This window comes from Cynocephalus volans, chromosome 1 (assembly GCF_027409185.1).
Source record: "Cynocephalus volans isolate mCynVol1 chromosome 1, mCynVol1.pri, whole genome shotgun sequence".
Lineage (NCBI taxonomy): Eukaryota > Metazoa > Chordata > Mammalia > Dermoptera > Cynocephalidae > Cynocephalus > Cynocephalus volans.
This window is the reverse complement of record NC_084460.1, coordinates 39,351,480-39,377,015: the sequence shown is the minus strand read 5'-3', so window position 1 is coordinate 39,377,015 and position 25,536 is coordinate 39,351,480. Positions and strand designations below refer to the sequence as shown.

The 25,536-nt window shown below is 48.7% G+C and overlaps 1 protein-coding gene across 5 annotated transcripts; it reads right to left on the bottom strand.

Moving 5' to 3' along the window:
• Positions 1–30: 30 nt before the first annotated feature.
• GDAP1L1 (ganglioside induced differentiation associated protein 1 like 1) lies at positions 31–23,198 on the bottom strand. 5 transcript variants are annotated; one of them, XM_063103563.1, is made up of 6 exons: positions 23,019–23,198; positions 14,083–14,283; positions 12,949–13,165; positions 8,829–8,926; positions 7,948–8,062; positions 31–374 (listed from the first exon to the last, which is right to left on the bottom strand). In XM_063103563.1, exons 1-6 carry the CDS (start codon positions 23,196–23,198, stop codon positions 31–33), a joined length of 1,155 nt encoding a protein of 384 aa, XP_062959633.1. The 5 variants fall into 5 exon arrangements, with proteins under 5 accessions (XP_062959633.1, XP_062959640.1, XP_062959639.1 ...); XM_063103570.1 differs by having other exon boundaries at positions 12,949–13,122; positions 14,091–14,283; XM_063103569.1 differs by having other exon boundaries at positions 12,949–13,122; positions 14,091–14,293; positions 23,020–23,198.
• Between the last annotated feature and the right edge of the window lie 2,338 nt (positions 23,199–25,536).

Below are 25,536 nucleotides of genomic sequence, written 5' to 3'. Positions count from 1 at the left end.
AACAGTCAGACACAAGCCCCAGGCCCGGCTCTAGATGTATTTTTTCTTGAGGTACCAGTAGGCGAAGTAGCCCATCCCGCCCAGGGAGCCCATGAGGAAGGATGCTCCGAAGAAAGATGGGGGTTTCCTTTTGACCAGCCGGAATGCATTGGGGATGACCGCTGACAGCAAGGTGGTGTGGATGTCACCGAGGACTTTCCGGAAGGCAAAGCGTCTCTGGACCCTCTCAAAGAAGGACTGCAGGTTGGGCCGGCTGCCGTCTTCCCAGTATTTCTTAGACAGTCCCAGGAACTTGAGGCGGTGCAGGGTGGCTCCCAGGAGGACATCAGCGAGGGTGAAGGCACAGCCACAGAGCCACAGTTCGCATTTCTGCCCTAGAGTGGAGGAGAGAGGAGATGCGGGGAGGGTATCACTCGCTTCTCTCTTATTAACTCCACCGTCTACCCTAGAGTTCCCCAAGGGCCACTCATTTCTGTACAACTTAAATGATTTTTGCCATATCCTTAAACTACCTCTATTATTATTTATTTTCTTAAAATAAACTGACTTTTAAAGTGCAAATAAAAGTGAATAAAATGTATTTAAACTCTAGACTCACATATCCAAGTGCCCATTTGACAGCTCCACTCGGCTGTCCACTCTGCATTTCATACTTGACATGTCCAAAGTGGAATTCCTGATGGTCACCCCCAAACCCACCACACTCATCCCCATCTCAGTATCAGCGCTTCTGCCTTTCTAGCTGCTCAGGTCAAATGCCTCAGTGCCACAATGAATTCTTCTTTCTTCCATCCCCCACACACAACCTGTCAGCAATTCCTATCAGCTTTATCTTCAAAATACATCCAGAATCTGATGTCACCTCCACTTTCACCGTCCTAGCCCAAATACCCATTATCTCCTACCCAAATTATCAGAGTTTCCCCTTAAAAGGTCTTCCTACTTCTGCCCTTGCCCCCTTGAGTCTATTCTCAGTGCAGCTGCCAGAGGCATCCTGTTAAAATTTAAATCAGATCATGTCACTTCTCTCTGCTCAAAATCCTTTAATGACACCCCATTGTGATCAGATTAAAAGCTGAAGCCCTTCTAAGCCCTGCAAGGCCCTCTATGATCTGGTCCCCAGGAACCTCTCAGACTTCAGATTCTGCTTCCCTTCTTTACCCTTCTCCAGCCACACTGGCCTCCTTCCAGTTCCTCATGCCAGGCACGTTCCCACCTCAGGGCCTTTGCACTTGCCATTCCCTCCACCTGGAACAGTCTTCCCCCACATAGCCACAGGGTGCAGTCCTCCCCCTCCTTCAGGTCTTTGCTCAAATGACTTCTTTTCAGGGGCTTCATGGGCCACTGATTTAAAATTAAAACCCACCCCCAGCAGTCACTATTCCCTCCCCTGCTTTGTTTTAATAGAACTTACGAAGATTATTACACCATTTATTTTACATTTTATTGTCTTCGTCCTCTACTAGAATGGAAGCTCCACGAGGGCAGGGATTTTGGTTTATCTTGTTTGTGGTTGTATCCCCTATACCTAGAACAGTGCCTGGCACACAGTAGGTGCTCAATAAATCTCTACTGGATGATGGATGAATGAAAAAAGAAACTATATCATTAACACTATAAATTATATTGGGCCGACCCCATGGCTCACTTGAGAGAGTGTGGCGCTGGGAGCGCAGCAGCGCTAACGCCCTGGGTTCGGATCCCATATAGGGATGGCCGGTGCACTCACTGGCTGAGCGCGGTGCGGGCGACACCACGCCAAGGGTTGCGATCCCCTTACCGGTCACAAAAAAGGACAAAAAAAACCCACTATAAATTATATCATTAACATGGACATAAACTATCTTAAGTGATAAAAGTAAGCATAAGAAAAACAAAACAAATGCTATTAAATTCCAGAGGGGTACTACTGCCTGCCAAAATCTCTGAGCCCAAGACTTATTTTGTTTGGTTTTTAAGGGGCAGATATTAACACATACTATAAAGGGGTTAAGTACTAGCATTATACTAATATTATTTCTCTTATATAATCAAAAGAATTGAAAATAACTCTAAGTGGTTTCATATGTTCATCATGTACCATCTAAAATTAGCCTGCTCATTTAGGAAACACTTGTTCACGCAGTGTTTTCTCCCAGTTGTTTAGACTTGAAATTCTGGAGCTTGTTTGGTCTCCTGTATCACCTCTTTGCTCAAAACCTTCAATTGTCCCTGCTGACATTAATGTCCAAATTCTTTTGCCTGCCTTTTATGCCCTTTCAAGAGTTAGTTTAGCTCCAATATACTTTTCTAATCTTGACTTCTCATGAATCTCCCATTTGCCCACTGTTTCCCCCAAACAAGCCATGTCCATTTCAGCCTCTGGGCCTTTGTCCCTGCTGTACCCCAGGCTTGGAATGCTCTCTCCCACCCTGCGCCCACCTCCTGTAAGGTCTGCTTTCCTGGGGCTTGTTTCTGCACCTTTGAACAGGCTGTTCCTTTCAGCTCAGGAATTCCATGAATCCAATGCCCTCCACCATCAAAACGTGAACCCCCCCTTTCACTCTGTGTCTTCTTGTTCATTTATTCATTCATTCATTCTACAAATGTTTATCTGGTAGTATGTGTGGACATGAAGACATGACAAGACACAACGTCTCCCCTCAAGAGGCTCATGATTATGGGGGCAGGAGGAGAAGTGTAATGATGGCTCTAATCAGAACTGCGTTCTTGAATACGTAACCTTCAAGATGCCCGATGGACATCCAAGTGGAGATAATGAGTCAGTAGTGAGAGACACAGGTAACTGGTTCAGATCAGTGACATCGATATGAAGATGGTATTTAAAGGGAGGAGACTGGATGATATTAGCAAAGGAGTGAGTGTAGACAGACTCGAGAATAAGGCCAGGGACTGGACACCGAGACCCTCCAAGGCTTAGATATTGGGCAACAAGGAGAAACCAGCAAAGGAGATGGGAAGGAGGAGCCTGTGAGGTAGGAGATGAACCAGGGAATGTGGTGTCCTGGAAGTCAAGAAAGTGTTCCAAGGAGGAGTGGGTGCCCAGCTGTGTGCAAATGCTGTGTAGATGTCAAATGAGAGGGCTGAGAGTTGGTGATTGCATTTAGCAACTGGTGGCCTTGGCAAGAGCAGCTGGAGTAGAATGCTGACAAGGAAAGCCCAGTTGGAGGGAGTTCAAGAGAGAAAAGGAAGAGAGGAATTGGAAACCGTGAGCAAAGATTACTCTTTCAAGGAGTTTTGCTAGAATAGGAAGGATAGGCCAACCTGTGAAACAGTTAAGAGTGTTTTTATAAGCTGAGAGGAATAAAAAAACATATTGATGGGAATAATCCAGCAGAGAGGGGGAATGATTCTACAGGAAAGAGTGGAGAGAATTACTGATGTGGTGTCCTGGAGTGGATGAGTGTGGATGGGATCTAGTGCACTAGGGAAGGGACTGGTCTTAGCTAGTTCAAGGACAGTCCACCCTTGGTAACAAGAGAGAGTGCATGGTACCATATTTCATCAAATCCAAGTTACCATCAAATATAAGACACTCACCCAAAAGTAAGAGAGAATAATTAAACTATTGATTGTCAGAAACATTCCAATTTCAGAGATGTTAAGATGTGACTTAACAAAGATGCATCTGCGAACTGATAAGATACAGTGTAAGTATGGACACTAATGCTGGTGGCTTGGTGGTTGTGGGGACAAGAGCTGTGAAGAAATCTTCCTAATGTATTGAATTTATCAGTGACATAAAAAGAAAGTGATCAGTTGTGAGTTAGGATGTGGGAGGAGTGGTTGGAGGGTTAAGGAGAAAGGAGAAGGTATTGAAGAGTCATCTGGAGAGTGGGGCAGCGGGAGGCCTGGGACAGCATTAGGTCATCCAAGGCTAGCGGTCATGAATCAGAGTGAGCCCAGCCAGCATCACTGTGTGTTACTCTAGGTTCATCACAGGTGCCCATCACAGGTGCAGGCACTGAGTAGGTGGAGAGTCAGGTTTAACCAGGTTTGGGGTTTCACAAAGCAGGTATGATAAAGCAAGAGAAGGGCAAGGGAGTTGAATGTTCAGGCAAGGAGGTGCTCATAGTGGTGGATCAGGGAATTACCACTAGGTATGGGGGAGGTGAGGTCATGAGGGCGGTGAGGGACAGTAAACCTGACACAAGCAGAGGCTTGAAGAAGGTTTGCACATCGGCTCTTTGCTCTCTTGCTGCTCTTGGTAACCCTGTGACCACCACCACACGGACAAGCCTGCTGGGTGACGAGCAGCCTGAAGTCCAATCACCTCCACTGGCCCTGCTGACAGCCAGCCAACCACTGATGTGCCAATGAGGCCACCAACTGCCTGCTGGCCACTAATGCAGGAGTGAAGCCAGCCATCCCCACGTGGGACAGAGAAAAGCCATCCCAGCTGAGCCTAGCACACACTGCCATGCCACAAATCACAAACAAAATGTTCTTCTTTTAAGTCACTCAGCTTTGGAATGGTTTCAAATGATTTATGCAGCAGAAGCTAACTGACACAATACCCTTCTCAAAACCCTCCAAAGATTTCCAACTGTAATTAGTATGAGACCTAAACTTGTAAATGTAGCTCTGAGGCTCACCTCATCCTCTGAGCTCTCTCCAGCCTCACTCAGGCCATTGTCCCCAGGACTCATCACACAGTAGCCAGTGACTTGAGAGTGTCCAGCTCTATCCCACTTCCATGGAATTCCCTCAGTGTGGGACATGCCTTCCCTGGTTCATCACTGGGCTCCAGCTTATCCTTCAGGTCTCGCTTTGAATGTCACCTCCTCAGAGAAACTTTATCCAATTTTCCCTGCCCACTTCACTCTTGATATTAACACTCATCGCTGCTTGTAATTCTTGTAGTTCTTACTTATGGGTTTTTTTAACCAATGTCTTTTTCCTCCCCTTGACTGTAAACTCCATGAGAGCAAGAACAATGTCTGGTCTTTGTTCACAATTTTATCCACAGGACCTAGCACACAGGTAGGTTTCCAATAAATACGTGAAAAAGTAAATGAAAAATAATGGTAATAATTATTTTAAAAACTGCTATTTCTAGAGCAGTTCACCTTGAACCAGGCACTGTGCAAAGTGCTCAACACTTGCTATCTCCACAAACCCCCACACCCTGCTAGGAGTTAGATCCTGTTATTATCCACATATTGCAGATAAGCTCAGAGAAGAGAAGTGAATTCCACAAGGTCAGGAGCCAGGAGGTGGTTGATCAGGAATATGTATCAATGTCACCTGGCTCCCTGTGAGGGGTTTGAACTGTGACATTATAGTGCCCTGGGCTCTGCTCACAAAAGGAGAAGTGGAGGGTGTGAGATTTCTCCCTGGGCAGGTTCGAGGGCACCCTGGTGGGTGAATGAGTGACAGAGGGGCCCAGCCAGTGAGACCTTTAAAACCCACAGCCACCTCCTGGGACCTTTGCTGCCCACCCTCTAAGCCGTGCAGGGACACAAGGACTGTACACACCTCTCCATTTGAACAGCCTTTGTCATCTCACCATGGGGTAGTGCAATGCTGCCTCTTCTTGGAAGACCTCAGGACCAAAAAAGAGAGGGGGGAGCAAGGTCCCAGTCCAGGAATCCCCCAAGGAGTTCGTATCCAAAGCTATTCTCCAGGACCAAAAACTCTGGGCTCCATCCAGTTCAGACCCTGTGTCTCCCTTGATCACAACAGCTGCTGATATTTACAGACGCTTCCATACTGTGTGTCAGGAACTGTGCTAAGCCCCTTGCATTTTCTCATTGATCCTCACAACAGCACTGTGAAGAAGGTGTTCATTTTTATCACCCCTTTGACAGGACAAAAGAGGAGCCAGAGCTAGTGCTTAAGAATTCAGGCTTCAGGAGCCAGAGTTTGTATCCAGGTTCCACCACTTCTGTGTGACCTCAGGAAAATTACTGAGCTTCTCTGTGCCTTAGTTTCCTCATATGTTAAATGGGGTCACTAATGTTACCTGCCTCCTAGGATTGTTAGGGGATTAAGTGAGTTGAAATCTGTGAAACACTTAGAACAGTGCCTGACACACAGTAAACATTGTAAAATATGTCAATTGTTATGGGCTGAATTTTCTCCCCTAAAATTCACACATTGAAGTTCTAACTCCCAGTATCTCAGAAGGTGACTCTGTTTAGAGATGGGGCCTTTAAGGAGGTGACTAAATTGAAATGAGGATGTTAGTGTGGGCCATAATTCAATCTGGCCGATATACTCAGGAAATTTGAATACAAGAAGACACCAGGAGCATACAGTACAGTGAAAAGACCATGTCAGGACACAGAAAGAAGGTGGCCATGTGTGAGCCAAAGAGAGAGACCTCGGGGGAGACTGACATTGATCTGGACGTCTAGCCTCCAGAACTGTGAGACAATAAATTTCTATTGTTTAAGCTACCCAGTCTGTGGTATTTTGTTATGGCAGCCCTAACAAACAAATACATACATAAATAAATAAATACACCTGAGATTCAAGGTCACCCAGTGAGGGAATGGCAGGGCTGGGACTCTGTCTGACCCCAAAGGCCAGTCTTGGAAGCACCATGCCTTTCAGTTCCGAGAGCTCTTCTGTGATGTCTCCCCTTGAGCACCCTCTCTGATAGAAACAGGAAAATTCCTCCTTGAGGTGTGTATTACTTTTTGCTCACTTAGCCATACCACGCTTTTTTCCAGAAAGGAATTAAGGCAGCTGGCTTCAATATTATGCATGACGATGTCACTGTTCGGGACTTTAGGTCTCTGTGTGTGTCTTGTGCTTCAGGCGTCAGTTGTGAGATGATGGAAAGAACACTAGACCCAAAGAGAGGGATCCTGTTCTTGCCTTAACCATGCCATGTATAAGCTGCATGACCCTGAGCAAGTCACTTCATCTCTCTGAGCCTTAGTTCTCTCATGTGTATGTGACATGTGAATGCCTTTAGCTGTCATATGTATTAAACTAGTATGTGCCAAGCACTGTGCTGAGTGCTTTTAATTTTCACAAGAGTCCCACAAGATGGGATTTAGGTTTTATGTTGTATTATTACCATCCATTTTACAGATGAAACTGAGGCTCCAGTAGGGAAAGCAACTTGTCCAAGGTCACACAGTACAGGCAGCAAAGCTGGAACTGTAACTCAAATCTGTCCCACACTAAGCCCATCTTTTTATACACTGTGCTCTCCAACCTTCCCATGTACATGGACATGTGTGTGCAGGAAGCTGTGAGTGTGGCAGTGCATGCTGAACGTGCTCCATGAATTTGCATGGTTGAGGAGACAAGACTAACAGGTCTCCTAAAACAGAGCAAGATGGAAAGGTCCAGAATGAGATTTGAAGGGGAGTGGCAAAGACCGTGTGTAACAGGCAGAATAGAGCAGAATGGTGTGGAGAAGGTACTCCAGGCTGGAGGGGCTACAGGAGAAAAGGTGTGGAGGTGGGAATGAAACTGGCATGTCAGGGCCCAGAGACCCACTTGAGAGCAGGAGGAGTCAAGGCCAGAGAGCCTGTGTGAACTTGGATGTCTGGCTGCAGCATGAAGGAGCCATAATACATTCTTGAGCAGGGCAAGGTGAGATGGTGTAGTGTAGTGGTCACCGCCACCACCATCATCATCTTCATCAACCTTTATTAAACACCTAATATGAGCTAAGCCCCAATCTAAGTATTCTACATGTATTAGTTCATGCAATATCTCAACAGCTCTAACAGGGAGGTCCTATTATTATCTCCATTTTATATATGGGAACCCAGGGTCCAAAGAGGTGAATACCTGACCCAAGGTTACTCAGCTAGTAAGTGGCCAAGCTAGGACTTGAACCTAGGTCTGTCTGACTCCGTAGCTCATATTCCTAACTACCTAGGGGGCCTCTGAGTTCTCCGGGAAAAAAGAGACAGGGACTGTTCAGGGGTGGGGTGGGAGGGGTGGGCTGCAGCCCCCACCTATCCCAGGGTTGGCACCCACCCTCATTCTCGAGTTTCCTCTTCTCCAGCTCGGCCTCGATCTGGTCCAGCACCATGGCTAACTCCCCAAGGATCTTCTTCAGGTAGCTCACGTCATCGTGCTCCAAAATTTTGGCCTGTGGGCAGGACAAGAAGGAGCCAGAGAGGCTGAATTGGCCTCAATAGAGCTAGGATATCCAGGGATGGAAGGAGCTTTGCCTAAACCCTCTTCTGCAAACCCAGCCTCAAATAACCCCTGGTGTTGCATAGCACCCTCGTCTGGTGCTTACAACAGTCCCGTGAGCTTGGCTATCCTGCCCAAACCCATTTTATGGGGCTCTTACTCTCCTATGCCCCACTGCTGGGAGGGTTGCTCACTAGCAGCTCACAGCTGCCCCTTCTCCAGAGAACTGCTCTCAGCCAAGGAGGAACGGCCTTGCCCAGAAATACCTGGGAGGTTATCCCCCTCCGACCAGGAAGTCTGACTGACTGATACGGGGGTATAAAAGGCTGGCCCCTTGCCTCAAGGTGGACTGACTTTGTGGTGCCCATTTATACTCCAGAGCTTCCTGCGGGGTTAGATGAGGCTTGGCTGTTTCCTCTTCCCTATCCCTCCCATCCTTACTGGGTTCTCCTTAGAGCACTCCCTCAATACCTCCTTATCACAGCTTCTGCTCAATGCTCTGTTTTCAGGGACATAACCTAAGACATGGGGCAGCAGTGACTTGTCCAAGGTCAAACAGCCAGTAAATGGCAGAGGAGACAGGATTGGAAAAACTAGCCGTTGGTTCTTCCATTTCATATCATCCGCTGATCCTCTACTTAGAACCAGCTTCTCCCAGTTGTTCCTTCCCATGGAGAAGATGGTGGGGAAGGGGTATCAGCAGGCCTGGGGGTGCTCACCATGAGCTTCTTCTGTTTAGAAAGGTAGGGCTCGGAGAGCTGGGGTTCCTCTTCATGGTCCAATTTCATGAGGTCCGTGGTGGCATTGGCTAAATGTCCTGGAGAAAGGATAGAAAGGTCCTGTCCCTCTGATATCTGGTGCCTCCCCATCCCTTCCCCCACACAAACACTGGTCCCATTCAAACACTGGTCAGGGAGTAAAAGTATCATCAACGAACACTTAGTGAGCACTAGGGCTGTGACATGAGATGGATGAAACACCATTCAGTCCTGGGCTCAGGCTAGTGGGAGAGACAGACACACAAAGGCAAATCTCTATGACACAGCGTGATCCATCATAATGAGGAATGAACAGAATGCTGTGGGACCCAGAAGGCTACCTGCCTAGGCACAGGGGGTCAAGAAACCTCACTGACGAGGGGACTCTACCCTTGAACATGAGTAGGAGATGCCAGAAGTGGACAGAACCTGAAACTCAGACCTCAACATCTTGCCTGCCCCCCTTCTCCTCCCCCAGCATTCTCCCCAAATTGCAGCACTCCCTTCCCCACAGGAAGCCAAGCGAGGTGCCTGGGAGCTGTCCTCAGCTTCTCCCTCATTCTCCTTCCCACATCACATCAGTCTCCAGTCCTCAGGTACTGCTGATTCTTCCTTCTTAAGCTTTCTCATATTTTCTCACATTTAACCTCCCCCATTCAGTCCTCTGACTATCTCTTAGTTCAGAGCCCCCATTAATCTCTCACCTGGATGGTTTTAACCCTCCCTCTGTCACTCTACTCTCTCCCCTCCAAGCCCTTCCCTCCACCTCTGCCACAAAGACCTTCCTTAAACACACACTTGACCATGCCACTCCATTTAAAACACACTCCTGGCTCCTCACTGCCCTCGGATAATGTCCGAGCTCCTCGACTTGGCTTAAAGAGCCTGCAGGATCCATCTCCTCTCCCTCTCATTTACTCCATCTTTCATTGACTTCCCCCAACTGTCCCTGCCCCCAGAGGGTACATTTTAGCCACTCCAAATGCTTGCTATTCCCTGAATGTGCCAGACCATTCCAAACCTCTTTTTCTCACACTACTATTTTCCTGGAATAGCCTCTGTTCCTGAAAACCTCCTTCCAGATGCAGCTGAAGATCACCTCCTCCATGCAGCCTTTCCTGATCCTCTAGGAGATCTGACATTCAATGCCTTTATTCCCCCATGTATGCATGCTCTACAGACTTCTGCCAGGAAATGCAAACACACTAATTAGAGCCACCACTGTGTGACTCCATTAACATTGTAGTCTATGTGAAAAGTTTTCTGGACTTTTGCAGTGCACAACCTGTACTGCTTGCTGTACATGGAGATTTTGATGTTAATGTAGTTATCTCTGGATGTATATGTCTCCCACTAGAATCTGAGTTTCTTGAGAACAGTGGCTATGTCAGATTCATCTCTGTTCCCTTAAAACCCAGCACAGGCCTGGCACAGAGCAGGAGCTCAGTGAGTACTGAATAAATGGGTGGATGGAAGGAATGAGTGAGTGAATGAATGACTGCAGTTGTTCAGCTTCTGTCCTCTGATGCTTCCCCCACCCCACCTCCTGGCCTGATACAATCCCCCGGAAACACACTCTCAGCTCTTTCACCTTTGGGGCTATATTAAGTGCCATCGATGTTTTATGAATGTGAAGGTCAAGTACAGCATCTTCTCTCTTGCTAGTCACCCGGAGCTGCCATGTGGCTCTCTTTAGACTCCAGGAGGGCAGGCCGGGCCAAGTAAAGACCTTGGACTTACTGGGAGGACTCACTGCATGCTGGCTTCTGCTCCTTCTGCACCCTGGTCCTGCTCTGGACTCCCAAGGCCTTCCAGGTACCTTCAAATGGCTTAGGATGGATTGGGGGAGGGCTTCCAGCCCCCAGAGTGCTTGGGGACCACCTCCTCCCCCAGGCCAGGCCACCATCATTGCTCACCAAGATTAACAGCCAGGGCCACCTAACTGCCTCGCCCATTCTTCTGTCAAGGAGTGATCTCTGTAAAATGCAGACCTGATCATGTCACTTCCCATCACTGTTCCTCTACTGCTCTTTAGATAAAATCTCTATTCTGCCAGACCCACTTCCCAGACTCACACCACGACCACTGCCACTCTCCTTGGGCTACCCTTCAACCACACTGAACTTCCTCGGGTTCCCCAAACACACCACTCCCTGTCCTATCCCGGAACCTGAAATGACTCTTCCTTTCCTTCTTCTAACTCCTACTCATCCTTGGATGTTGCTGCATTTTGAAAGCCTTCTGTGGCCCCTGAGGCTGGGGTGGGCATCTTCTAGGGTCCCATAGCCTCCATGCCACCCTGATCATAATGCTGGTTAGTATGAGATTTAAAAAAAAAAAAAAATATATATATATATATATATATATATATATATTTGGCAGCTGGCCAGTACAGGGACTGAGCACTGGAACTTGGTGTAAAATATTTTTAATAGTTTATTTTGAACAGGTTATATATACATACTTGTCAAAAATTTAGACGATATTAAAGAAAGTACAGTAAAAGTAAATCTCTCTCCTCTCCAGCTGCAGTCCCTTAGTTCTGCTCCCCAAAGGCAAGCAGCATTAGCAGCTTCTTGTTCCACCTTCCAGAAATATTCCCTGCATTGCAAGCACCTGAGTATCCATTTATCCCCCTTTTAAGTACATTACTAATAGCATACTAATCCTGTTTTTTGGCCCTTCATATTTTTTCACTCGCTAATATATCTTAGAGAGCATTCCATATGCCTATTATTTTTTAATCATCTGAACAATATTCCATTGTGTGAAAGTTCCATAACTTATTTAACCCATCCCCACCTCATGGACAGCTGAGTTATTTCCAGTGATATTTCTTGCTGTTTACCACCTATGCTGCAGTGAATCTCTCTGTATGTAATTCTTGGTGCACACGTCCAAGTGTAACCACAGGATAATCTCCAAGGTGTGGCCTTTTTATGTTTGAAATACACTGCCCTCCTACCAGGGCAAATTTCTTTAGTCCTGCACTTTACTTATCTGGTTACCTGTCTTTGCTTCCTTAGAACTGTGACCCCAGGATGGCAGAAGCTGTGTCTATCCCTATCTGTCCCCAGCCCCCTGCCCAGGGTATCATAAATGTTGACAGAATGGGGGCAGGACAATATAGATAAATCCTGAGTCTTGTTCAAGGAGATTCTAAAGGGACAGGGCTGAGCTCAACAACCCAACCCTCCTCCCCACCTTAGAACATCAGCCTCATTCCTTTGAGAGGAAGGGGGTAACCTTTACTGAGCACCTGTTATATACTAAAAACCTCATGTCTCTTCTGTCTATAGGAACCCATGGTGTCTGCATAAAATGTGGACCAAAGTCTATAAACAGCTATTCATAGATCATCTGATTTACTCCAACAACCATTCACTGGGCCTTGGAAATAAAAGGATGAGCTAGGCTGTGGGCACATCCAGGCTAGTGGTTAGGACAGTACACAGTGACCTTGAATGAGAAATCAGAGACCCCACTAGGGGCCTTGGCACGTCTGGGCAGCTTTCCTTGGTAACTCTAGCCCTAAGGTCACTTAGTGCCCTTGGCCACCAATCATAGCCCTGCTTGTCCCAGACCCTCCCCAGGTCCTGACCCCAGATATCTGCAGCTGGAACTACTGTGGGGAGGTTCCGTAGCTCCTGGTGGACAAGACAAGCCTTGGGGGACAGACAACTCCACAGTCTCTGTATGGCAGGACAAGAGCAGGGGGAAGGGAGGGGAATGAGAGAGAGCTTGATAGAGAGGGAGACAGACATACTCAGTTAAAAACAGGGTGAATGAGATGGAAGGCCAGAGAAAGATGGGGGAGGGGACAGGGAGAGAGAGAGCAAGAGGCACCCGAGTGAGAGACAGAAAGACTAGCAGGGTAAGAGACAGCAACCCCAGGGACAGAGAGAGACACAGGGACAAACAGAGAAGGCAAGAGGGAGAAGAGGAGGAAGAAAGGGAAACCAAGAGAAGGAGACCCAGGAGTGGGAGGACGAGGTCCAGGAGGACTCGGGTAGAAAGAGAGGAGGGGCTGTGAGGGGCAGTAGGAAGGGGCTCGCTGGGATCTAGGCCATGGCGTACTCACTGCGGATCTCGGCCGTGGCATACTTGGGGATCATGGAGTCGGTGGTAAGCTCGGGGTGCAGGATGCAGCCGTGTGTGTAGGCGTCCATGGGCAGCGCGTCCAGCAGCTCGCGGTACTGCAGCACCCGCGCATGCTGCGGGCTGCCTGGCTCAGGCATCAGGGCCACCACGTGCTCTGCAGGGCACTGCCAGGGGTTAGGCCAGGTCGGCAGCACACCCTGTCTCAGCCACCCGCCCCCCAACATCCAGGAACCCCGGAATGTCATGGTCCGGAGGTCCCAGGCCCACCTCCTTCGCGGGACTCAGCTGCTTGGCTGAGGGGATCCTGATGGTCTGTAGCTACCTCTCTTCAGTGGGCTCTACCAAGCTGTCCCCTTGAGGGGCAGCTCCTCTCACCTTCAGACTTGTTGCCGGGCAGGGTCTAGGCTCAGTTTCAAGAAAAGCTGGTGACCTGGATGTTTAAAACTTAGGTGTCCTTGATTTGTAAACATTGGCAACTAATTCATATTCTTATGAAACAGTGCCTGTCTGGGCCCTGATCCCCTCTCAGTGACTGTCTGAGCCTTTGCAGAGGGCAGTGAGCTCCTGAGCTAGAGGAAGCCAGAGGGAGGGAGAGGACATGGGGTTCTGTGGGCTTCTGGGGTGTCTGGACCCTGCCCCTTCTGGGGGATTCTGGGATGTCTGGGACCATGTCTATGGGGTTCTTGGGGAGTCTATGGCCCTGAGGCAGGTGGACGCTGCTCATGCCCTGGAACCCTTGGAGATCTGGACCCTGTCTGTGGGGAACAGAGAGGCTTTGAAGGGTCTGTGACCATGCCTGTGACTCCGGAGTTTCTAGGGAAGAGGGCTAAGGCCCCAGTGATCCTTGGGGGATATCTTGGCCATGCTCTTTCCCTGGAGAACTGGGGGGGGGGGCTCTAGGGTCCCCAGGGATCTGTGGGCATGCCTGTGGCTCGGTGGCTCCTGGGGGGCATCTGAGCCCTGCCTGTAGCCCTGTGGTTCCTTTTGGGGAAGGCCGGGCCTTGCCCATGGCCCCCATGGATTTTCCCAGGCTACCCAAGTTTCTGAGAACCTGTCTGAGTCTGTGGGATCCCCGGGGTCTGTGGCCCTGCACGGGTCCCTGGGTGGGGTTGGCAGCTGTACCTCCAGTGAAGGTGCGCTCCACGTAGTCAATGATCTGGTCGTAGTCACTGATGATGTTGTCGCGGTGGATGATGACGGGCACCTCCTCGCCCAAGTTGAGCCGCATGAACCAGGGCTCCTTGTGCTCACTCTGTGGCAGGCTCACGTCCCGCTCTTCACATGCCAGGCCCTTCTCGGCGATCACCAGCCGCACCTGCAGGCGCCAGGGTCAGAGCGGGGAAGGCGGGCGGACACAGGGGACACTCTGCCCAGGTGGGGCGGGGGCACGTGGGAAGGGAAGTCAGAGGTCACACACAGGAGGGGACACCGTTGCTTTCAGTTCATTTTTGGGCACCTGGAGATGGGAATATCTCCCAGGGGCATGTGCTTGGTGGTGGGAGGAACACAGCCCTGCTTTGGGGACAGGGGCAGTGCTGGCTGGTAATTAAGGGTTTGAGTTTTACAGCTCAGCACACCTGGGACAGGATTCCTGGCTGTGTGGGTGAGGGGAAATTCCTAAACTTTCTGAGCCTCAGTTTCCTTATTTGCAAAATGGGAGTATTAGTAGCACCAACCCAGTGTCTGGTACACAGATGGCACTCAATTCATGCTTATCATGATCATGATTGGATACTAAGCCTGGCCTCCAGGGATGGATCTGGCTAGAAAATTCACAGAAATTCTATCTTCATAATCAGTAGCTAAATTTCTCAATTTGGGTAACAAAAATGAGGTGAAAAATAATTTGCCAACATCAGTTGAGCCCTTTACTGCCCCTGAACACCTTCCCATCTGGTTGCCTGATTGGATGTTTGCAATAGCTCCTAGAGCCTGGCAGAACAGGGAGTATCTTCCTAATTTTCTTGATGAGAAAACTAAAGCCCAGAGAGGGCAAGTAACTTATCCAAAGTCACAAAGCGATTTAGCAGTAGACCTAAAACTGGAAGCAGTGGTTCCTGACTCCCACACCAGTGCTCTCTGTTCTGAGGGCTCCTGGATTCAAGGGAGTCCTGGGCCTGCCATCTCCTGAGTCTCTTCTTATGGCTCTAGGGAGTCCCAGACAAACATTTGACCAGATAGAAGCTAACCAGATAGAGAGCCTTGAGGCTGGGGCATGCTTCTGACATGCCCCATATTTCTGAGCTGGAAGATTGTTAGAGGTCACCTAGTCCAAATGCCCCTACCTGTGGACTGAGACTCAGAAAGAAGAATAGACTTGTCTGAGGTCCCCAGCACGAGGATGGCAAGTGACTCCTCCTACACTCTCTTCTCTACCTTCCAGCTCCAGTCCAGGGGAGAGGGGAGGGCATCCCTGGGAGAGGCAACGGCCCATCCTCCTTGAGCATTGATGTCCCCACATACGCCTGGGACTGGGCATCCCCAACCTCCCTCCTGGATCCAGAAGTTAAACAGCCAGAAGAGGCAGCATGGTGTCATGGTCAGAACCTTGCACAGTGTCAATTTAAATGTCAGTCCTAACATTTATTTGCTGAGTGATGGCTTTACAAGTAGCTTTAATTTTTTGTGCCTAAGTTTCCTCTCCTGTCTAACAGGAGTCCTACAGCATTCCCTCAGCAGGCTGTTGTGAGGATTAAATGCATTAGTCCCTATGGGATGGTGCCTGGCACACAGCAGGGGTGATGTGTCTTAGCTACTTGTAATAGACCAGGTTTTGGAGGACAGACCTGGATTTGAAGCCTGGCTCTACTGTTTATTTGCCGGGTGACCTTGAGCAAGTCACTTGACTTCTCTGATCTCTATTTTCTATGAAATGAGAAATGTAATCCATTCCTTTGAGGCTGGCATTACTTTGACATGGATAGAGTCCCAGCAAAGGAGGTTAATACATGGGTTCTAACATCACTATTATTATACACACACAGACACACACACACACTCTGCCCTGCCCCCTGGTTGATGTCCTCAAGTACTTCATGCCCCACCCTCACAGCGACATGAACACCCCTTCTGTTTGGTGGACCGTGGGCAAGGAGAGGCAATTAACCCCTGACCACCCACCACTCATTCACAGATCCATTTGCTCCATTAGCCAAAAGCAGGTCTTACAGGTAGGGCCTGTGATACAGGTAGATCTCCTGGGCAGTAAGGCAGGAATCCGGATTCTCATCCTGACTTTGCCGTGGCAATGCTGTGTGACCTTAGAGCTATCATTGCCCCCCCCTTTTTTTTTTACCACTGAACCTTCTTTTTCTCATCAGCAAAATGAGGGGGCTGAACTCCATGTTCATGGAAGGCCCTGCAGCCCTGCTGTGAGCCAACACTACATCCTGACCATGCAGGAGACAGGGCTGGCTCCACCTCCTTCCTAGGCAGTGAGAGGGAAATGCTGATTCTGTCTTAGAAAGGGGAAGGAACTGTTGAGTGAGCAGCCTGGTGGTGGCATCTGTTTGGGTCTGGGTAGGTGAGTGTATGTGTATGAGTGAGAAAGTGTGTGTGCGTGTCTGTGTGTGCATGAGGGTGGTTGTGCACAGATGAGTGCGAGACTAAGTGTGAGTATTCAGGTATTGCATGAGTGTGGTGTGTAAGTGTGCATGTGAGAGTGTGCATGTGTGCACATGTATATGTGTGCCCTTGTGAGTATGCATGTGTGTGAATGCACATGAGCAAAAGAGCATGTGTGTATGTATATGTGAGCTCATGGGTGTCCTGTGCCCAGAAGAAGCCCCAGAACAGTCAAGGCTGGAGTTTGGCTGGAGCAAAACCACACCATTCTCTTACTCCTACCTGTTCTGACATCCTGCAGCCTCAGCAGTCAGGCTCCACCCGGATGGATGTCAGCAGTCAGCCTCCGAATGGATGGATGGATGGAAGGATGGAAACAGAGACCAAAGTAGGCCTTTGCCCTTGGCAGGTCCAGACACTTGGCCTTGCATCTTGGCAAGGCACCTGCCCCCAGAGACCACCCTTTGGGCCCTGCCCAGTGCACCAGGAAGAATGTCAGGTATGGCTGATGCAGGGAGAGGGGACTATCTTTAGAGGCACAATTACCCTGCTTGGAGCTGCCTCAGGGTCACCCTGGCAGGCAGCCAAGGAGACTTTCAGCTTTAGCTGAGCTGCAAGCCAGAGCCATGTGCCACCATCTCGTGGGGGAGAGGAATCCAGAGAGGAAGCCAAGCTCAAGGGAAGAACATGCAGCCAGGAAGGGCATGCAGCCACCAAGGCCATCTGCCATCTCTGCCTCCTGGAGGCTGGACCACACTTAAGTGGTCACCTCTCAGTGCAACCAGACTTTAGCTATCTCTGGGTAAACTATCTTCTATGTAGGTGCCTGGAAATTACCCATTCGTGCTTCTGTCACAGGTTAGGCACTGTCTCTCCTTGCCCAGGCCCTTTATGAGATGGGCTCAGTTGGCATATCTGCCCAGCCATTTAGTGGCTGTGTGACTTTGGAAAAGACTCTTAGAGTCTCTGAGCCTTGGTTTATTTATCTCAAATACTCTTTTAAAAAAATTAATAGACTTTATTTTTTAGAGAAGTTTGGGTCAAATATCTTTTTAATGTAACACCTTAGGGCTTAAAAATCCATCACTTTTCAACATTTATTTATCGAGTGCCTAATATGTGCCGGATATTATTCTAAGTGCTGGAGACTCAGCGGTAAACAAAACAAATATCTCTCCTTTCAAGGAACTGACATGTTAGTGGAGGCAGACAGATAAGTAGTTACTACAACACAGTAAGTCCACAGATGGTGAGTGCTTGGGAAAAAAGAAAACAGAGCAGAGTAAGGGGAATCAGCGTGTCGGAGTGTCAAGGAGACAGGTGGCCATTTTAAACAAGGTGGTCCATCAGAATAAGCCTCTCTGAGAAGGTGGCACTTGAGCAAAGGCTTGAACAAGGTGAGGGAGTGGTCCAAACAGGGACCTGGGAGACAGTTCCAGGCAGAGGAAACAGCCAGGGCATAGGCTCTAAGCAGGTCAGACATGTTTAAAAACAGTGAGGAAGCTGGTGTGGCTGGAGCAGGTGTACAAGGTTAGACAAGGAGGTCAGGAAGGATTATGTGCAGGAGCTTTTAATCAAGACTCCCAGACCAAGGGGTCCATGAATAAATTCAGGGAGTCCTTGAACTAGGATGGGAAAATTACATGTTTATCTTCAAACTGGCATTTAGCAATTTATTCAATTACGAATGTAGGCGATAAAGTAAAGTAGTGCTAGCAGCACCTGCAATATTGTCACCACTAGGAATCAGATATTTTCATCACTTTGCAGTTGTTGTAGCTACCTCAAAATATCATGCACACTCATCACGACTTCAACATGACAGTTATCAGATCTGCCACCAGTTCATGTTATATAATGAGTTAATACAGAAACACATATATTATTGTATAACACATTTGTTTAAAAGAATTTTAATAGCCATACTTCAGTATGATTGGTTTCCTTTCTAATCTGAAACTCCTATGCATTTTATTTTATTTTTTTATTTTTTATTTTTTCTAAAGATGACAGGTAAGGGGATCTTAACCCTTGACTTGGTGTTGTCAGCACCACACTCTCCCAAGTGAGCTAACTGGCCATCCCTATATAGGGATCCAAACCTGTGGCATTGGTTTTATCAGCACCACACTTTCCCAAGTGAGCCATGGGCCGCCCCTTGCATTTTATTTTATTCAGTTAAAAACATTATTCTGAGAGAGGTCCATAGGCTTTCCCTGATTTGGGTCCTGACTCAAGCAAGATTAGGACTCTGCAGTAGGGCCTGAGACCATTGAGAGGACTCTGGATTTTTCCTGGAGAGAACTGGGGAGCCATGAAGGCTTCTGAGCAGATGAGTGGTGAGATGTGTTGGATCACTGCCCCCATCAGTTCTTACCTGTGGGCCTGCTTTTGGGCAGGGAAGGCATGGACAAGGCTGGGGACCAGTGCCCAAGAGTTTGAAAGGCAAGGTCATAGTGGGAAGTAGAGATCATCCTCCACCTCTTGCTTCCCTCCTGCTAAGCCTGGAGGTCAGGACTGGCCCCTGGCAGGACCCAGACCTGGGTCTCTTACCCTTGGGGGCCAAAGGCTGGGTCTGGGGCTCCACTCCTCACAGTTATATCCAAGACAAGGGCAGACTCTGGGAGGATGAGGTAAGGGAACTTTGAACTGGGCTTGCCACAGGGAGCCAGGGATAGCCTTCAGAGACTCACTCTGATGGAAATTATAGCAATAATAAGAGCTTACTCTTACATAGCACTTCCTCTGTGCCAGGCACTGTTCTGAGAGCTTTACATGTATTAACTCTTATTCCTTACATAAACCAATGAGGTACGCACTAGCACCTACTAGTACCCTTATTATTATACAGAAGAGGAAACAAGCACAGAGACAGTAAGTAACTTTCCCAGAGTCACACAGCTAGTAAGTAGCAATCTTGGTTTTTAAACAGCTGGCAAGAAATAAACAAAAAATAAAAAAAAAAAATTTTAAGAACTAAATTTTAAAAGCTGGCGGGTGCGAGCCAGCCTGTGGCTCACTTAAGAGAGTGTGGTGCTGATAATGCCAAGGCCACAGGTTCGAATCTCATATAGGGATGGCCATTTAGTTCACTGGGTGAGCATAGTGCTGACAACACCAAGTCAAGGGTTAAGATCCCCTTACCAGTCATCTTTAAAAAAAAAAAAAAAAAAGCTGGTAGGTGTGAGGACAGACGGATGCACAAAAGGCAGGGAGCACAGAGAGGTAGGACAGTTTTTCCTGCCTGGAGAGGGAGGGAGAGAGAAAGGTTGTGTCAAACACCTAGTCTATTTTTCTGTTGAGGAAACAGGACTAGAGAGGGTCAGGCCCCACAGCTGGTTAGTGGGATGGCCAGTACTACAATGTCGGTCTCTTGACTTCCTGCATTTTTGCCTCTCCCAACTTTAATCCTTCTCTCAGAGGAAGAGGAGGCCAGGGGCAGGAACAGCCTCTGAAGTACGCTAACACTTACACTATGCATTTACAGCCTCCTCCAAATCCCGTGGCCAAAACATCACCTATAATGGTGCTTAAAAGCTCACCTTTAGCATGCAGTTTTTAAAGGCACTGTGCTAAGTGTGTGACCATGCATGGTACCATTCAATCCTCACAACCCTCTGAGGTAGGTACTGCAGTTACCCCCAAACATATGAGGAAGCTGAGACTTAGGCAAAGACACTTGCACAAAGTCACATAGCTGGGAAGCGGCAGAATTGGGATTTGACCTTGTGCCTGGCTGATTCCAAAGTCCATGTCTTTGTAACAGCAACTAGCACTTAACTGAGCACTTTCTATGTGTCAGGTGCTATCCGAGGTTATCTACATGGATACATTTAGTGAATCCTTACAATCACCCTGTTGGGGAGGCACTATTATCATTCTCGATTTACAGATGTGGATAACTGAGGCATGAGAGGTTAAGAAACTTGCACAGGACTACCCAGCTAGTCAGTGGTGGAACTAAGATGGAAGCCCAGGCAGTTTGGCCCTAGAGTCTTGACATGGGATCCCCACACTGCCCTGCTGCCCTCTGGGTCTGGAATGGTCACCAGATGCCCAGTGGAGCCACCATCACTGCTGGAGGTGGACTATTTTCTGCTATTAATAGTTCGTGTGCCATTAGGACAGGCTTCTCAGATGCTCCACCATGGAAGACTGCTCCCTTCCTACAAGCAAGGCCCTTCAGGACTGCAGGGAAGGAAGTGAACCTACTTGCTAAGCTCCTACTACATGCTCAGCATTTAACATCTGCCTATGTCCTCTAAAGCCCCCAGAAATTCTGGAGGGTAGGATGTAAAGTCTCCTTTTTCGGATGAAGACATTGAGGCACAGAGAGGTGAAGTGACTTGTCCAGTGACTTGTCTGGTCACTTAGCCAGAAAGGAGCCAAGATAAGACTGGAACCCAGGACCATCTGATCGCAGAGCCCATGCACTTTCTGCCAGACTACCGTGCCTCTAGAATCCACCATGGGCCCCTGGGCAGGAAGAAGGTCCTGGCAGGGTAGGCAGGAGGATGCCCAAGTTAGCTTGGTCAGAGACTTGGTCAAAAGTGGGGTTGCAGTAGGTAGCCCCATCTGTGACCAAGGTGCAACCTCAGCCCTGAGCTCAGGCTGAATAGGACCTATTCTATGGGGAGTGTGGGGGGTGAGACAGGAGGCTCCCTCAGGGGATGGTGATGGCTGCCCCCTGTCTGGTCTGGTCCCAGCCACTGGGGCCTGGTTCCCGAGGTTCTGGGTGGGAGGAGGTTCTTGAATCTGGAGGTCAGTTTGATTCATCTCCAGCCCCCAGCTCCTTGCACAGGGCCAGGCATATAGTAGGACCTCAGCAAGCATGTGCAGAATTTATGAATGTGTCCCAGGATAACCTTGCTTAACCCTGGCCCCTCCTTTACCTAGCACTTTAATGACATCATAACACCCATTATTAGCAGAGCCTTGAGCCCTCGCCAGGCACAGCTATCAGCACTTTTGTGCACCATATCTCATTTCATCCTCACAATAGCCTTCTGAGGAAGTTACTGCATTAGCCCCATTTTACAGATTATAAAACTGAGGCTTTGGGGAGACAAAGTGACCTGTCCAAAGCTTCACCATGAGTTAGTGGAGAAGGTGGCTCTCCCACTGAGGACTGTCTGGACTTAGAGTCTATCCTCTACACTGGGACTACTCAGATGGTGGTTGGTGGATCAGCTCCATCAGCATCACCTGGTAGCTTGTTAAAAACACAGCATCTTGGGCCCCAGTCCAGACCTACTGAATCAGAATCTCAGTTAGAATCCAAAAAACAGCAGTCTGTTTTTAAACCAGGATCATCCAGTGATTCTAATGCACGCTCAGGTTCGAGTAGTGACAGTCTAGAACACTAAGTTACACTGCCTCTTCAGCAACCCTCTCAGCAACTCTGAGAAGGGGTTGTAATTAGAAGTAGCTATTATTATATCTCACTTTCCAGATGGCAAAACAGCCTGGACCAAGACTCAAACCCTAGTCTTTTAGTTCCAAGGCCCTTTTCTCTTCACGGAATCTTTTTTCAATCTGGAAAACGAGTAAATGGAACAAAAGGATCTTCTTTGGAAGAAGAGTCAACGGGTCAAGCATTGGGTGCTGCTTAGGCCCCAGCAGGATCCGCCTCTGGGCCCTGGCCATGGTGCTGAATTCCTGACCTAGAGATGGGACTCCTGCCCCAGTGGGAGATTGCACCCCTAGAGACACCACTGCCCTAGGGGCACAGTCCCCGGCCTCACCTCTGGGAAGCGGGAACCCCGATAACTCAGCACAGGGCTTGATTTCTAACTGCCCCCCAGCTCCCCTGGGTCTGAGAAGGGTCTAAGGGGCCAGGGCCACACTGTGCCTTTAGGAGCAAAACACAGATCTGACTGGGCCAAGCCTCGCTGGTGTGAGGGGATGGGTTAACTCCTTCCTTCTCAGCTCAAGATAAGGGCTGGGGGTGGGGTTGGGGGCGGCGACAACTAGGGAGAGATCCTCCAAGCCCCAGCCACAGGAAGGCCTGCAGCCGGACAGAGGGACAGAGGAGCTGTGACCTGGCAGGCCTGCATGTCTGGGACAGCAGCATGGAGAGAGGGCCTGAGATGGGGCTGATGGGGCTGGACCCCAAGAAGCGCTTCTCCTCCCTCCCGCAGCACCTCCCCCCACCCAACAGGCCGCCTTTCCATTAGTGCCCATCCCCTTCCCCTTGCTTTTGTCTTTCTTCTTGGCCCTGCAACAGACCAGGTCTTTCTGGGAAGGAAAGAGGCAGAATGGATGCTCCTAGAATTCGGGACTCTGCTCTTGGGGCTCAGACAGGGCCAGTCACCTCCTAGGAGAACAGCCCTGGAACCCCTACGTCCCCAGTCCTCTCGGCCCCCCAGACCCCCAGGTTCACCCTCCAGTCTCTCACTGCCTGCAGACCCCTGAAGCCCTTGGGCTCCCCTCCCCCAAGTCTCCTAGCCGCCAGCGCATCCCGTTCCCCTGCTCCTCGGGCTCTACCTTCTGCGAGCTGAAGGACTGGGTCCAGTGGTACAGAACCAGGCTCTCCTTGGGCCAATGGGCGGGGCTGGCCGCCTGGGGCGCGTCGGGGGCCTCCGCCAGCTTGGCTGCATCGCTCTCCAGCGCCGAGATGGGCCACCAGCTGCAGTTGGTGGGGGTCAGGTTGTTGGGGGTCGCCATGACAGCCCAGAATCAGTGGGAGGAAAGAAGGAGGCTCCAGCGGCGGCTCTCTCTCGCCCAGCATCACATCACATGGCCTCGCCGAGCCTGTCCTTCTCCTTCCTTCCCTCCCTCCCTTCTCGTGAATGTCATTACTCACTAGGCGGGAGGGGGAGGGGCAAGGGGATCCCAGGAACTCCTTCCTCCTCTCCCCTCGGCCCGCCCCTGGCCCGCGCCAGCAAAGCCACCAGTCCTCTAGGTCAGGCTCCGCGGAAGAGTGCAAGGAGCCATAAGGAAGTGGGACATACCCCCAAATAGCTCCTACCTGGCCAGTCACCTGCCAAAGATTCCACCATTATAAACGCATTCGTGCCTTTTAATCTTCTAAGAAGCAAATACCTCTTAGAACAACTGGTGTTATAGAGATCTATTCCTTCAGAAATTCGTGTCTGGAAATAGTTCGTCTTTCTTTGAAAGTGCTATTTTCTAACTTTTCCTCTGAAGGGCCTCTAAGGGCAGAAAAGAACGAAGTATGATTTATTTAACACTTACATTGCACTTACTGTGTGCCCGGGCACTGTTCTAAGGGCTTTACAACTATCAAGGCATTTAGCCCTCATAATAATTCTATTATCTTCATTTTTCAGAGGAGGAAACTGAGGCACAGAGAGGCAAAGTGTTATTGTCCAAGGTCACCTAGCTAGTAAGCGGTGGAGTTGAGATTCTAACCTAGGCAGTCTGGCTCCAGAGTCATGATAATATGATAACAATATAAACAACAGTTCTTGGGCTGGCTGGTGAGCTCAGCTGGTTAAAGTGCAGTGTTGTAACACCAAAGTCACGGTTTCAGATCCCCGTACTAGCCAGCCGACAAAAATAAGTAAAACAACAGTGCAGCAAACATTTATCAACCCGAGCACATTACATGCATCATTTCATCTGTACAGCATTTTTCCCAGATGAGGAAGGTGAGGCTCAGAGATGTCAAGTCATTAGTCCAAGGTCACATCTTCACGCCAGGAAGCCAAGGCACAACTAGAGGGATCCAAAGAAAGCCTGTAATGCCTTTGCCATCACATAGTCTACCCTAAACATTCATAGGAACTTTACACAAAATTCCTTAATACACCCATGCTTCCCTGACTATAAATATTTTAACTTATTTACCATTGAGCAGAAACGGAAACAGACCTGAGATAATAGAGGCAAATAAGATGTACTAGGACGATAAGCTTCCAGGTTTGCCTCCCTCTCCCTGCCAGTCATGCTGCTAGAGACTCCTGGGCACACCAGTCCCCAGACCATAAGTATGGCTCATAAGGAGTCAATGTCCTTCCTCCTACAAGGTAATGAAAGTTCTGTGGCCCATGGGTTTCCCTTTTTGCCTTGGCTACCAGGAAGCATGGAGCTACATTTCTATTAAGTTCCAGTAGCTATATTAGCCTCCTTGGCTCAGCAAATTCTCTTTGTCACCCTTTTATGAATATTCTTTTTCTTTCTCTTCAGAGTGTTTTGTTCACTGTTTGATTTTGCAAAGAAGGATACAGTGTATCCTGAGGGAAAACTCAAATATCTGTGAAATCAAGGAAGCATGTAATGGAGTTGGAATGTATTGTCCTCCCAGAACTTGTGGAAATTTGATCCCCAATGTGGCATGTTGGAGACTGATGGAGTCATGGGGGCAGATCCCTTATGAATGGATCACTGCTTTTCCTGGGTGGGGGAATTAATGAGTGTGATCTTGCTCTATTAGTTCCCCCAAGAGCTAGTTGTTTAAAAGACCCTGGCACCTCCTCTCTCTCTCTCTTGCTTCCTCTCGCCATGTGGTCTGCTTGTACTCTCCAGCTGCCTGTTGCTTTCCACCTTGAGTAGAAGCAGCCTGAGGCCTGTGCCAGATGCAGCTGTCCCAGAATCGTAAGCCAAAGAAACCTCTGTTCTTTATAAATTACCCAGTCTCAGGTATTCTGTTATAGCAACACAAAATGGACTAATTCAGCATGACCTTAGAAATTTGATCAAGGGGAAAGATCTGATCCCTTTCTGTGTCTTAAACCTGACTGTATCCATGGAGTCTGACTCACAGCAGTCATGTTCAAATATGTATTCATTCCCTCAACAAGTATTAATTGTGGACCCACTGCATGCCAGGTGCTTTACTAGGCACCTGTATTAGTCTGCTTCTGTTGCTTATAACAGAATACCTGAAACTGGGTAATTTATAAAGTAATGAAATTTATTTCTTTTTATTTTTGGCAGCTGCCTGGTACAGGGATCTGAACCTGTGACCTTAGTGTTACCAGCACCACGCTCTCCCAAGTTAACTAACTGGCCAACTCTATTTCTTACAGTTTTAGAGGAT

What these genes read in the sequence shown, in the direction of transcription:
- GDAP1L1 (XM_063103563.1), bottom strand. Translation starts at nt 23,198, where the DNA reads ATGGCGACCCCCAACAACCTGACCCCCACCAACTGCAGCTGGTGGCCC. An exon ending in CTAAACAGAAGAAGCTCATG is followed by an intron (nt 8,063 to 8,828) that starts GTGAGCACCCCC and finishes TCCTGCCCACAG; the next exon opens with GCCAAAATTTTGGAGCACGA. An exon ending in GAGGAAACTCGAGAATGAGG is followed by an intron (nt 375 to 7,947) that starts GTGGGTGCCAAC and finishes CCTCCACTCTAG; the next exon opens with GGCAGAAATGCGAACTGTGG.